The 16,108-nt window shown below is 33.6% G+C and overlaps 1 protein-coding gene across 4 annotated transcripts in view; it reads right to left on the bottom strand.

Annotated features, from left to right (window-relative positions):
• The window catches only part of LOC144441892 (RNA-binding protein FXR1-like), a 45,982-nt gene extending 31,014 nt beyond the window's left edge, over nucleotides 1-14,968 (bottom strand). For all 4 annotated transcript variants that reach the window (XM_078131143.1, XM_078131145.1, XM_078131146.1 and 1 more), the window contains exon 1: nucleotides 14,917-14,968. In XM_078131143.1, coding sequence (XP_077987269.1) covers nucleotides 14,917-14,967 — 51 coding nt within the window. In that variant the 5' untranslated portion in view covers nucleotide 14,968. The remainder of the gene's footprint in view (nucleotides 1-14,916) is intronic.
• Nucleotides 14,969-16,108: the final 1,140 nt, after the last annotated feature.

The raw sequence follows: 16,108 nt of genomic DNA, 5'->3' as shown, positions 1-16,108 counted from the left end.
TTACTTTTACATGAAAAGTATCACAATACTTTATACAACAATTAATATCCACAAAAAATAGAGGCAAAAAAAAAGAAGAAAGAAAAATGCCTACATGTACATGACGTCAACCGACCAAGTTTTAAAAGGTATGTGATATGAATCATGCACATTTCATTTTCCTCAGACTTAGTATGGAATATATATATAGATGTTTATTTCTACACAAAGGTCATTGACATTGCAGGATTAGTAAAAGGTCTCCATGCCAGTATGCAATGGAATGTTGAGTATAGTCTTAAAACTCTTCAACATGCTTCACACACATAGAGACAGAGTTGTCTGTATACATGTCGCCATTTTCCAGCTGCGATATCAGCGGTCAGGCCATACATAGTTATACCTCTATCTTGTGATCATGTCATCCTACACTCAATATTTTACATTAATATCATCATATCCATGTCTCTCAAATTTCATAATCTCTAAATAATTTTTACATCATAATTACTATCAGTGTGTTTGCTCGGACATCTGAAACCTAAGAACACAAACGGGAACATCTGTGGTACATGTACGTATATATGGTTTCTTAAATATCAGTCTTGCTTTCAGGGGATGCAGGTTTTATAAGATCTTTATATTTTTTTGATTGACTATCTAAAGTAATAACTTGTCTGACCCACTACTTGGTTTACGTAAAAGCCCACATTGCCTGCTCATATTTCAAAATGCTAAAAGTCCCATTAATACATTTTTATTTCAATATTTGATGTCTGAAAAAATTAAAATTATGTATTACTAATTTAAAGTTAAACATGTAAGTGCATGTATAAGCATACATACACATGTATTAGTACATACATACATACATACATACTTACATACATACATACATACATACATACATACATACATACATACATACATACATACATACATACATACATACATACATACATACATACATACATACAATGTAAGGGCACATACACATATATGAACACACACACACACATACACACACACATACACATACACATACACATACACATACACATACACATATACATACACATACACATACACATACACATACACATGTACACATACACATGTACACATATCATACACACACATACATGTTACAACTATACTATCCCCTACACATACACATACACATGTACACATACACATGTACACATATCATACACACACATACATGTTACAACTATACTATCCCCTACACATACACATACACATGTTGGCCCACCTGAAACCCAACCCACAGTGTAACAGTATTGGATTGATACAACCTCAAATACCTTACTACACATGTACATATATATTCCATAGTCTAACAACCCTAACACTAAAACTTAAAAGTCAGATTTTTGTGTATTTGTTGGAATTCATAAACAGGCTTGGTATACAAAATCCAGTTGGAGTCCACAGTCGTTCTGCCTTGTCTGCATGTTTGTAAACCAATGTCTGTGATTACTTAAGTGCCTTCTCTTGCCCACACTGTTTGCTATAACCTATGTCTGTGATTACAAGTATGTCAATTAATATAATAACCTATGAGTCATCATTTAGGTCACAATGTATAGATTGGTGGTGACATGAATAATAACTTTACCCTTTGTTGCTCTAAATGTCACAATTACCGTATCATTTGCAGTTTCTAATTTCTATCAATGCTCTGGAAATCTATGAGCTAAACCAAAATTTGATCTCACTCCTTGTTTATACCCGAAACTAAAATAGAATTCTACGACCTAGGAATGCCATAAAAATAACTGTGAGAATTACTGTTCATGGACCTTGGGTTCATAGTGACAAATATAAATTTCTATTCATAGAAACAAAAATAAATTTGTCCAAGCCACATGAAGACAGTCCACTTTACTACACCCTTGACAATGCTGATGAGACATCAACAAAAATTCGGGATTCACCTTAATTTTTTTTTTAACTCGCTGTGAATAAATATTATCATTAGTCGTAAAAAAATAATTATACATGTAAATGTACATGTGATGTACTTGATTTCTTGGTAGACACCATAACTTCCACTTCATCAGCTACTCATGCATTACTATAGGTGCACTTGAGAATAAGTCAACCATCTTGTTCTATTTTGACCTTCTAGCATGCAGTAAAATGCAATTCCGAGAATTATTACACGTTTCACATGCTGTGTAATTCTGGTCAATAATGACTGGGATGGCATTTGAAATAAAATCTATATTTTTTTTTACTTCTAGTATTTAAACACCATAACTTTTTGTTTATATTGTAAGGTTAAAATTTCTGCAGTGATGTTGCTACTGTATTTAAATTAAAAGTAGCACTAGCAGGCAAAATGTGAAAAGTAGCTGCAAAGTAGTAATACATACACAGGTACTATTATTGTTTGTATAAAGTGCAAATGTGAATAGCTGTACCACCAAACATAGAAACAAAGAAGAAAGCCCAGCTACATGTAGGTATTTCATGGGATTTACTGCAGCTCAGTAGACAGGGTTAAAAACAAACTGCCAGCAAATTTCACTAAAACAATTTGTTTTAATTCCATATAGTATCATCACAAAGCATACATTTCCAACCCAAATATTTTGAGGGTACCGAGCCCCTCTTCTTCAGTGAGTTACAAAAAGTTTGTGATGATAGTATGGACAGAATCTAAGTGAAAAGAATTTGAAAATTATACACAGGTGAAATTTACAGCAAGATAAGAGTGTATCTAAGAACTTGAAGAAGTGGGGGAAAACAACATTCATTTATCAAAACAAGCTAAACACCTTCCTTCCTATTGACAAATATATTTCACATGCTTGGCACACACTGATTACATGACATTCCAAAGAGTCCATTATTAAATTGAAGAGGGCATTATATCACTGAAGTCTATGAAAGTGTGTCACTCACAGCACAAAATGCATTCCATTAGTGAAACAAGCACACCACATACAAATCATTTGTGAAATTCATACATGGCATGCCACTTACCACATGCACAAACTCTGTAAACTTGCTCAATGAAAGCCCAATGTAAACCACATGCCAATGCACACAAGCAGTATCTTTTAGTTTTACTTTTAGTAGCAGATAGCAGTCCTACAATTAAATGTTCCCTTTTTTAATACTTTAAACCTACAGAGTAGCACTGTTTAAGTCTTTTATGACCACTAGTGGTTTCACTGATAGCTGTTAATCCTGGCTAACACACTGTAATCTTCATTAATGTGAATATTTGTGTAACAATCATAGAGATAAGATAAAGTTTATTTTCTAATAGTAATATACTAATAACCTCAAAGTGTGTAACATAACTACTAACTGATGATATGCCTATGTTAGCAAAATGTCTGTTGGTTCAGTTATGTAGATGTACACTGTCACAGCCCCCCCCCCCTCCCTCCCTCTCTCTCTCTCTCTTTTATGACTACTAGTGGTTTCACTGATAGCTGTTAATCCTGGCTAACACACTGTAATCTTCATTAATGTGAATATTTGTGTAACAATCATAGAGATAAGATAAAGTTTATTTTCTAATAGTAATATACTAATAACCTCAAAGTGTGTAACATAACTACTAACTGATGATATGCCTATGTTAGCAAAATGTCTGTTGGTTCAGTTATGTAGATGTACACTGTCACAGCCCCCCCCCCCTCCCTCCCTCCCTCTCTCTCTCTCTCTCTCTCTCTCTCTCTCTCTCTCTCTCTCTCTCTCTCTCTCTCTCTCTCTCTCTCTCTCTCTCTCTCTCTCTCTCTCTCTCTCTCTCTCTCTCTCTCTCTCTCTCTCTCTCTCTCTCTCTCTCTCTCTCTCTCTCTCTCTCTCTCTCTCTCTCTCTCTCTCTCTCTCTCTCTCTCTCTCTCTCTCTCTCTCACACACACACACACACACACACACACACAAAATAAGTGGTCAATTCCTTTATTGTACACTGCCTTGAACTGAGCATAGACAGTCCCCTTCACAGTCTATGAACTAACAAAGTTAAGTGGGATGTAAAGCATAATGTATTATATCTTTAATTCAATTTACTCACTCTGTATGCATATGTTTCTATGAATACTTTATCTAATAAAACTTCACTGATGTTCAGAACTCAGTGTTCTCCCAAAGATTTTTCACAAATGGACTCAGTAACATATTGTACAAGATAAAATATATCCTCTATTTATATCAGTAACAATTTCTTTGAAGTAAGCTATAAACAGACATGAGAATACAGTGATTCAGAGACAAAGAACTGAAACCATATCAACTCATAAAATTAATAATACATCGATCAAGTTTAAATTAGAAGGTCTGACAATTCCCACCCATAACATGATGCTGATAATAACTCCCTAGCTTGATTAGAATATAGTACATAATTTATATTGTATATAGTCAGTCCACTGTTCTGCATTCTAACACTAATTGTGACTCACCCATATCATACATATCACGTTTAAGTTAGAGGGTCTGACCCTTCTCCTATCCATAACATGACCTTGATCTAACTCCCTAACTCAACTACAATATGTATCCATTGTATGGCCAGTCCACCATTCTGCATTCTTTCTGTGACTCATCCCCTACTATGCATGACTGGCAGAATTTACTAGTAATGCAAGCCAGGGCATCAACACTGATTCAACTATGTAATAGACCCATATCATATCCAGACAGCCTCTAACAGCCAGTCGTATCTCATACCATTATGTATGAAGGTATGAACCCCATTGATAGCATTCTGATCTATACACTCACAAAGTCAACCAACTCATGGCTTGCATATTTGTTTATGTTTACAGCAGTCACATCACTGCGTGAAAATGTTATGGTGAACTCACTCAACCTGGTATTTTGAAAATGCCCATAATCTCACCAATGTATGTTTTGAAAAAAACTACCTCTAATTTATAGCAAACTAAACTCAAATTTATGGCAAACTAACTTAAATTGGTAGATGATATTACATATTTTACAGCAGTCTCATGATCGCACTGCACTGTTATGCCACACAAACTCAAAAGTTACATCTATGTTCTGTTATACCATATAGAAAAGTACATTGTGTTTTTAATACCACTTCAGGCAAACTTACTCAAAGTGGCAATCTGAAAATGCAATTTTACAACTAGCACTGTAGCAGTCTCTCATCATTGCACTGTTATGGCAAACTCAATCATTGCACTGTTATGGCAAACTCAAACTGGTATATGACAATGTACATTTTACAGTAATTTATCATTGCATTGTTATGGCAAACTTAAACTGGTATATGACAATGTACATTTTATACTATTATAGTAATTTATCATTGCATTGTTATGGCAAACTTAAACTGGTATATGACTGCACATTTTACAGTAATTTATCATTGCACTGTTATGGCAAACTCAAACTGGTATATGACAATGTACATTTTATAGTAATTTATCATTGCATTGTTATGGCAAACTTAAACTGGTATATGACTGCACATTTTACAGTAATTTATCATTGCACTGTTATGGCAAACTAACTCAAACTGGTATATGACAATGCACATTTTACAGTAATTTATCATTGCACTGTTATGGCAAACTAACTCAAACTGGTATATGACAATGCACATTTTACAGTAATTTATCATTGCACTGTTATGGCAAACTAACTCAAACTGGTATATGACAATGCACATTTTACAGTAATTTATCATTGCACTGTTATGGCAAACTCAAACTGGTATATGACTGGACATTTTACAGTAATTTATCATTGCACTGTTATGGCAAACTCAAACTGGTATATGACTGCACATTTTATAGTAATTTATCATTGCACTGTTATGGCAAACTTAAACTGGTATATGACAATGCACATTTTACAGTAATTTATCATTGCATTGTTATGGCAAACTAACTCAAACTGGTATATGACAATGCACATTTTATAGTAATTTATCATTGCATTGTTATGGCAAACTTAAACTGGTATATGACTGCACATTTTACAGTAATTTATCATTGCACTGTTATGGCAAACTTAAACTGGTATATGACTGCACATTTTACAGTAATTTATCATTGCACTGTTATGGCAAACTAACTCAAACTGGTATATGACAATGCACATTTTATAGTAATTTATCATTGCACTGTTATGGCAAACTTAAACTGGTATATGACTGCACATTTTACAGTAATGTATCATTGCACTGTTATGGCAAACTAACTCAAACTGGTATATGACAATGCACATTTTACAGTAATTTATCATTGCACTGTTATGGCAAACTTAAACTGGTATATGACTGCACATTTTACAGTAATTTATCATTGCACTGTTATGGCAAACTTAAACTGGTATATGACAATGCACATTTTACAGTAATTTATCATTGCACTGTTATGGCAAACTTAAACTGGTATATGACTGCACATTTTACAGTAATTTATCATTGCACTGTTATGGCAAACTCAAACTGGTATATGACAATGCACATTTTACAGCATGTGACAATGAATATTTCCCTGAAGAATTATTAATCAGAAGACCTTGACTTCAATGACACAAAAGTTCTGTAACCTTCAAGACATATGTCACATTCTCACATACAAACATGCTGAAAATGAGAATCAAAGTTTGTGATGGCAAAATGGAGGGTGATTTTCAGTTTTTCACTATGGTTTGGAGCCTGATAAGGATGGGAGGGAGTCAAGAAAAGTTTTGTTTCTTCAACTATAATAATGGTATGAAACCACAGTAAAACTTGTAGGACCCCCTACTTACTGCCCCTAACAAAGAACAATACCTTGAAAAAACTGTTTTGTAAATTAAAAATCCATATATACATAAATTACAAATCCATATATGTATGTCACTTCAATAAATCATCATGGAGAATAACTAATGATCAACTTTATTTGTGTACTGTGTATATGTACTTATATTTCATATCTACACTTTCTTGTAACATTTGGTTGTTATTCAACATTTATATTTCATAACTGAATTATGTAAATACTTTGATTTCAATAATTACATTTTGATAAATATTATTATATCAAATATTAGCAAGTCATAATGAAAAACAATAATATTTCAACTTAACTGATATGTGTACCTCAATATTTGGCTATAAAATATTTCTCTTTGACATCTAATTAATGTAAATATTTGATTTTATTAAACATTAATACTGGCTACAAATTACACAAAAACTTCTATATTGGCACAACAGTTACTGTTTAAATATTCTTGAGATTCAACACACAAACCATTAGGGGTAAGATCAATATTTCAATGTCGGATAAAAAAATTAACTTCTTTTACTTTGGGGTGGTTTTTGAGCCATTTTAGTTCTTATCCTACAAAATCGATTTTACTCTTTATGTTGTCAAATTGAGAAATAGATGCATGGCACTAAAATAAAAATGTCAACAAAAGAACGATTTTTTCTATACATATCAGCTTGAATTCATAAGCACTACATACTACTACATACTGATTTGAAATTGATTGTGCTGTCCAAAACATTTTCAATTTTGGCTGATTTCGTTAGAAGGGGTGGGGTGGGGTGGGGTGGGTTGTGATGAGGGGGGGAAGGGGGGTCTGAGGCCTAACTAAAAGAATTCATTTTTTTATCCTAATGAACTATTGATCTCGCCCCTTAGGTTCTAACAAGTTGATTACAATTTTCTTTTTTCTACTGACTGAGAAGTTATGTGTATCTTCAAATGATATTAATTTCTCTGGTCTGAACACAACAAACTGTTGGTTATGAGATATTTGAAGGAAAGTTTTATGATCCAAATTTGAAGATTATAGACTGAATCATGAGAACTCCTCCCCTGGGAATACACTAATAGCTAAAATTCATCCCACAAGGTAGCTTACTTACTCACGCTAGAAACACTACTGTGCAGTGTTCTCTCTAACAGGATACAGGGGTGGGGAGACCTCTTGTAATTTCTAACGAGCCTCTTACCCTCGTATGTCAAAACTGTCACCTCCTACAAGCGTACCGTCTCTCTGGTTTTACAACATGTGTTTACATACTTAACATCAGTGTAACAAACCTTTGTTAAAAAAAATTCCAGTGTAACAAATTCTGAAAGGTAAAAATAAATATTCTACCACTTGTCATGAATGGGTAACACTTGTTATCATAACAGGGCTTCATTATATGTCATACAGAGAGATATCAGGTTTCAATACGGTAACCAACCCATTCAATGACCAGACAACTTAGTCAGGTCATCCTTCACATCTTTCAAATTGTTAAATAGTTTACAACTTATCTTGAAAGAGTAACAGTTACAATTACCTGTGGGAAAGTTTCATTGACATTGTAAAATGCATGTTCCAAAAAAGATCATTATTCTTACTGAGGTACAACCCAACCCACCTATGCTCAGACACAGTCTACCCTGTAACATCCACCACACTCTCTAGAAATGTGTTCCATTGACAAATATTCCAAAACTTATCTTGGAAGAGCAAGTTACACTTGTGGGGAGAGTTTCATTGTACATATGTTCCCAATATGCAAGCATTTCTAACAAAGTAAACTAACCCAGTAGTCCAGACAACTCAACCACAATCTATATGCACCCTTAAGTTAATATCAATAATGAATTTACTCTTGACAAACATTGTTCAACTTATCGGAATTATCCTGACAAAACAAGTTATGTGCAATTTCACTGAATGGATATTCTAATTAGGTTACGGGTAACTATACCCAATGACCCCCCACCCAACAACAACAATAACAACAACAGCAACAACAATAACAACAACAACAACAACAAAAGCAACAACAATAATAACAACAACAACAACAACCATACACAGCCCATAATTACAACAATGAAAAAATATTCTACAACTTATAAAAAAAATATTGAGTTTCAATGAATGTGCATGTATGTTGCAGGTAAGGTAACTAAACCCACCTACATGTAGATACAGCTCCTTCTGCCCCACCCCACACACAACTCAAGTACAATCTGCCCATAATCAATAATGATTTTACTCGTGACAAAAATATTGCAACTTCAGTCTTGAAAGAACAAGTAGTACAGAACTTCATTATACAATATACATTGTACATTCCTTGTGCCATTAATTTGATAAAATGTTATCGTTTCCTAATAAGGTACATGTACCAAAACTCTATACCCCACCTACCCAAACCCACGCCAACCCCAAACCCAAACCCAAACTTGCAACAACTCATCAACCCTTCATGTCAATAATGACTTAACCCATGACAAACATTCAACATCTTGTCTTGACAGAGGAACAATAATAATATACTGTGGGAGTTTCATGGTATTCTCAAATACACATCCAATCACAAAAGCACTAATTTTGATCAGGTATCCATTCAGAAATCCTAACCAGAAGTATGTCCTTAACGTAGATACATATGTTACCCTTGAGTCTACAATTCATCTTGAAAGTGCAACAATTACGAGAGTGTTTCATTGAACAATATATACATCCTAAATTTGAAATTAGGCTTTCACTGTTAATGAGGTAACCGGACCCAACTACAGCCCAGACAACTTAACCACAGTCTGTCCTTGATAATCAATAAATGACTTACTGCCCTTGATGCAGTGTATGACCTCATGTCATCTTCCATATAAAACTTGACACTTTTCAAGTGAAATGAGAGGATACAGAAATGTTAGGAATGCACCCATTATTCAGTATTACTCATTGAAAAGAATTAAAATGACTCAGGTTGGTAGTACTGAAACGTCAAGATTGTCAGACTTCTCTCTTTCTTTATGTCTGTGTGTTTATCAGGCATCACTGTTGGCTATTGAGAATTGTCAATATGTTCCCCAATACTTTTCTTTACTCAGCCATGAAAAATACAAGTGACTTGAGGGGCCCTGTCACTACAAGTTGAAAGACAAGTAGTGACAAAACCACCCAGTGTTACAAGTATTTCCAGCTGACTGAATGTAGAAAAATATTGAGAAATAATATGCATCCTCGGCAAGCATCATTGATTAAAAATACTGGCAAATTTGAACATTTGTTTACAGTACATTTGTACCACAGAACCAATGATGTAGACACATTGTCATGAACTAAAACAAAGTCAACTTACTATCCATATATTTTCTTCAAATGTGTTCAACTTGGCTTGCAGACATAAATTCAAAATACTTGAAATATTTTTGTCTTTCTGGCATAATAATGGCTCACACTGAACAAAGACTTTGTTACGTATCTATGACAATGAAAATCTCATCATATTTGTTACAAAATGACAAGCACTCAACATATTGGTAGAAATTTCACAAATTCAAATATATTTATATATTTGGATGGGGTACTACATAATAGTACATTGTCACTAATTGTTTTTAGGGAGATGATAAAATTTCTCACCACTTTCAAAATATGTTGAAATTTTCTTCCAAACTTTGAAACTTTGCACACAAATTTACCTGCCCATCACTTTTAACCATTATTTCTGACATGTATCTGTATTGTAAATTGGTAACCAGAGTACATTTACAGCTTTTTGTAAACAGCAATTTCTCTAGTGTGAACAGATACTGGTTGACCACATGTATATTTATTTCTACAACAATAGACTCATGTGCATGGCTATTCTTTGCAACTTCCTGAACTACATGTACTTTTACATCACAACCTTGGCCTGTCTACATCACTGACCCATGCCGACAGTAGCTTTTGCCTACAATCAGGGTGCTATTGTAGACACAGATCAGTGACATAGACAGGCTATGATAATCTAAATCAAAAATAAAATTGGGACATGACTCAGTAGATTTTGGTATCCATACCAAACATCTGTCTATGATTCTAATGAAGGCATGTAGGACAAGTTTTTTAAAAATTCAAACAAGGATAAAAGCGATAATAATTCTGTGCCTATCATATCAGTTTTGTATTGTTTTCAGAATTGTAATATTAACTGGTTTCCCAATTTTCCCTCATGGGGTCAACAAAATATTTGTTATTATTATAATTATTATTATTATAAATATCAAACAAGGTTTTGTGGTATCTGGGTCTTCAGGTACTAAACTGGCGATAACACGGATAAAATTTGGAGATTCTTGAAGTATAGTAGTCCACATAAAGTCAGGAAAACAAACTCTGCTCACATTAGGGGGTTTGACCTTATAGAACCCTTTAAGTTAACCCAACCCCAAAATCCTCTAGCTTGTTTACAGATGCAATGGTTGCTCAACCCAAAAGTTTTACAAAATTGGTATTTAACTTTCTGTTAAATTCAACTTTCCCTGGTTATTTCTGTTATCATCTTCATTACCTTCAACCTCTTCCCCTGTCTGAAGCTATCGATGACCTAAAGTTCATCATTTAGTTTCTTGACATATCTAATTATAGGAAATAAATTTCGAATATGTATATCAACAATCTTTATTTTTAGTTTCAGTATTACTGGTCTTCCAAGAAGTCATGTGAGGGGCCGATCCTCATGGGGTCAAAGTTAACGCACTGCAGGAGGAAAAACAGAATACACTTTTCTTCCTTACAAGTTACAGCCTAGCAAAATATACCAAACCCAGACTGGGATGGTACCCAAGTAAGAGTAAAGTGGTATAAACCACTCAACCATCATTCAAGAACCAATATATTCATAGTGGTGAAAATTTCTACTCACAGAGTCAAAAAATTTCTTTCTTTTTTTCAAATTTTTAAAGTTTTTTTTCCTTGAACATTCATTTTTTAAAATATATTCATCTTTTATATATGAATCATTATTATAATTATCAAATGTCAGTTTGGGTGATAGCCAAGTCTCTAGGTTAGGGTTTCCAAAGCCGTTCAATAATTTTGCAGAAACTGAACAACTTACAGTACACAATGAAGTTGCATCTATCACGCTATTGTACCTGTGACAACTACCAATTCAATTGTGTGAAACACTGGATGGACTGTAATTAATACAAAAAAGTAGTTAGGAAGATGACCCAAAGAAACACTTTGAGAGTTTCTTGAAATTCTTTTTTCAGACTGAGAACATCAATTTAAAACCCTATAGTTGAATCCCAGGTTCTCACATAATAATTTAGTGTTATCTTATCAGTGGAACCATATGGGTTAGATAGCATCATAGTTTTCTTCAACACCAACATTTTCAATAGCTCTGCCAGAGTTGTTTTTCTCACTACAATTTTAATTAATCCTAATCTGACTGTAACTATATCTGTATCCTTTATCATGAAGAGCTACCCAATTGTTAGCGGATTGTATAACTAATTTACTTTTAAAAAGGTGTTTTTATACAATGAGTTGAGATAATGCAACACCAATATCTTTGTAACAGTTGTGTCCTTACATACAAATATGTTCAACTATAACCTTATCGGGGTTCGAACCCATTCAGGGTTTGATTAAATTTACCACGCTGTAAGTAAGAAGAGTGTCGTTCAGTTTGACTACAGTACAATGCAGTTATGCCGGTTCCCTCCTGCACTAACACTGAACTAAACGTTCTCGTTGGTTATCCAATAAATAAATAGATAACTAAATAAAATATATAAATTACTATCATGTTACAAACTGAGTCCTTCGGTAACACTTCATAAAAGTTGTGTAATACACACTGATCAATGCCATCAAAAGAATATATAAATGTGAATGTATAGAAAGTCTTTTCTGAGTGAAATTTTGGAGAATGAAGTTATTGGCTAATATCTTGGCATCAATCTTAACATTGATGAAGACTGTATCAAAGAATAAGATATGTTATTTATCTGCCTAAGTTATTATCCATAGTTTATTCAAAATGATCAGGATTGACACATGTCTGCAAGAAAGGTTACACTTGACGACCAAGTTGATAAACGGGTTTGAAAGAGACATAAACGCTGAATAATTAAATCATTGCTTGATCAAGACAGATTGAAATTCTGCAATTGGTTTCTAACTTAAAAGTTCCAAAATAACTATATTTTACTTTCTGATAAAATGGTTGTTACTGCAATGCAAAAAAAAAAGTTATCATCAGCTGGGTCATGTGTTATGAAGATTTCCTTTTATCAAGACACTTTCCTACCCCTAACCCCTTCCTTCTCTGGAACAACAATAAATGCTCTAACCTCGACACTCTTAACCACAGACAAGGGATAAGTCTGTGTCTACATTAAAGGTGGGTAATTCATTACATTATACATATCTGCCATTCATTTTCTCAATCTAAAGTTTGATAAATTTATTGAAACTTACATCTGAGAGGGGGAAGTGTAGTTACAAAACTCTTACTCTTACCAGAGTGTCCTAACGATGCTTTACACAGAATGTTTTCCTTCTTTAGCATTGAATCTTAGTATATTATTTGCATTAGGTCATGTAGGTGGTCAGTAGTACATGTATTATTTTATATCATCATTTGTTTCTGCTTACCAGTAAAGATGTGATTTGTACCCCATTTCTAAAAAATGACTTCAAGCAGTGCACATATCAGTGACTAACAGAAAAGAATACAAGTTTTGTAACATTTGCATTTATAATTTCAGTTTGGGTTCCCCTTTTCCCATTTCCAGTATTCTGTTATGATGTAACATTATTCACATTTTTTTGAAAGTGTCACATATAATTATCAAGAAAGTAAAATATTTAGTCTTGGAATGTCTGCCATTTGAAGTCCCTAAATCTCTAACTCGGCTATCATCTGAGAAACATCAAAATGGACTTTACATAACTTAAAAGCCATCATTTCAATCTCAGGTCCTGGAATTAGTGTTATCATATCAGTGAAGCCATAAGGATTACATTTCATTCTTGACCAACTTTTTTCTACACAAAATGTAGCTCTGGTAGACATTTTTTTTAAAACTAAATTTTACTTGTAATTATCCTAATGTGAACGAGGCATTTAAAACTTTGCTTGTCACATGACAAATAAGAGAATATCGGATAGATTCATTGGGGTCATTTGCTTGTGCAGTAAGTTGTAGACAAGCTGTGAAAACATACAGGAAAATCCTAAAATATAATCATATTCCTTCATCAACCCAGTTCAAGGTTATGATTGACACTTGACCTCTACAAACTAACTCAAACTTCCAATGCTCTGACAGACAAACACACATGATGACCTGGCTGTGACAGCCTTGCTAATTTTAGCATTCCATGATACATCAAATCACATACATTTGGGATGGTAAATGACATAATTAATATGATCTCAAATTTCATTATGAGTAATATTCCTTCTCGCAAAAACTTACGAAACCCAATCTCACTGGCCTTGGAGTTTTAAAAAAAAAGTAATCGCTTTCATTATCTCATACAGTGGTATGGCCATGGCCAGCCACGAGAAATCATTTTATTTTTTTTTTACGAGTGAATCCCTGTTTCGACATTTTTTCTCTCCTCGGTTCCACACTCTTTGCACACGCTTCTTGATTTTCGATCGTGTAGTATTAAACGGCATGAATTAAGCACTCGTTTCCACTTGAGTGTCAAAATATTTCACCAAATCTCGAAGGAGTGTGAAATCAAAGACGCAATAATCAGTAATTGAGATAGTGTGCAAGCCCATCGACATGCCATTGCATTGAATGATGGAGCTTACACATATTTCGTGTTGACAACATCCCCGAAACAATTTGAAGACCAATTCTTTTACATTTCACTAAATTGAGATCGTGATTTTTTCTGCCAGTATATCAGCCTTCATTATCTATCGATTTATTTGCAATAACTGTAAAAACTACTGTTTTTCGACCAGGAATGTCCAGGCGCTCCTTTCTCAGAAGCGTCACGACATGTTCTCTTATTGTTTATTCAGCGTCGAGAAAACACACAATTCTTTTCACTTCCGCTACAAAGTTCACTTCTATTTTTTTACCAAATCACTGTATGGGATCCCTGCTACCATGCAAAATCAAATTTAGGCAAATCCACACATAATTTCTGTTATTTTACCTTGTAATATGCACCATTGCTACCGCATACTTCTACTTCCAGTTCGTCCATCTTGAATCTGCGGAGGATTGTGGGTAATTTCTTAGTAACCCGATATTTCCTATGAATGCCAGACCGGCAAGTCATCCAGACCGAAAATAGATAAATAGTAGAGGTCGCACCACGATGAAAGAGAGCATGCAACAAGTCCGCGTTTTCTAGCGTTTTACTAGTATACCCATTCTAAATCGATATAGTATATCATACAAGTACTCAGGTAACCACTCAAATGGTATTTCACAGAGCTTGGCTGTACGGTTTGTTCTTTCACTTTTGTTTCTTGTAAATGTTAACCTTGCTTCTGGTAAAGACATACTTCGTTGCCATAGAAACATGGACACGAACGAAACGAACAATAAAATACATTAAATACAGTGAAACAGGCGCACAATATAATTAACTGATATTATTTACAACTGGTACGCACAAGTACCATGTATTAATCACAAGGAACCCAAGAATCATAAACAAACAAACAAACAGTTACTTAAAAAAGTCTATAAATATAATTTTACTGTAAAAACATGTGCATTGTTCAACATAAGTATGGTCTGAGATAATATACATGTTCATATGATATACATATACACCTTGTATATATATATATATATATATATATATATATATATATATATATATATATATATATATATATATATATATATATATATATATATATATATATATATATATATATATATATATATATATAGGAAGTCAGTGGTAAGATATGTCCGTAGTACAGTGCTCGATACGTCTGCACGCAGAGCGGAGCGGAGTGTACATCAACATCTCCTGACGAGTGATTTACTCACGAAACAGGCTTGTAGAGACGAAAAACCCGACTTGATTTTCTTCTACCCTCAACATATATATATATATATATATATATATATATATATATATATATATATATATATATATATATATATATGTTTGTTTGTGTGTTTGTTTGTTTGATTATGTTTATTTGTTTGTTTGTTTGTTTGTTGTTTGTTCGTAACTCATGAACATGGTTCAATCCGCTTTATTTCACATTCATGTGTGTTACGTGTAAATATTTTAATATTCTATTCTGTTCTATTCTACTCTATTCTACTCTATTCTATTCTATTCTATTCTACTCTATTCTAATCTATTCTACTCTATCCTA

Source organism: Glandiceps talaboti, chromosome 11 (genome assembly GCF_964340395.1).
Source record: "Glandiceps talaboti chromosome 11, keGlaTala1.1, whole genome shotgun sequence".
NCBI classification, from domain to species: domain Eukaryota; kingdom Metazoa; phylum Hemichordata; class Enteropneusta; family Spengelidae; genus Glandiceps; species Glandiceps talaboti.
Note: the sequence above shows the minus strand (reverse complement) of the source record. Positions and strands in the feature narration are given on the sequence as shown.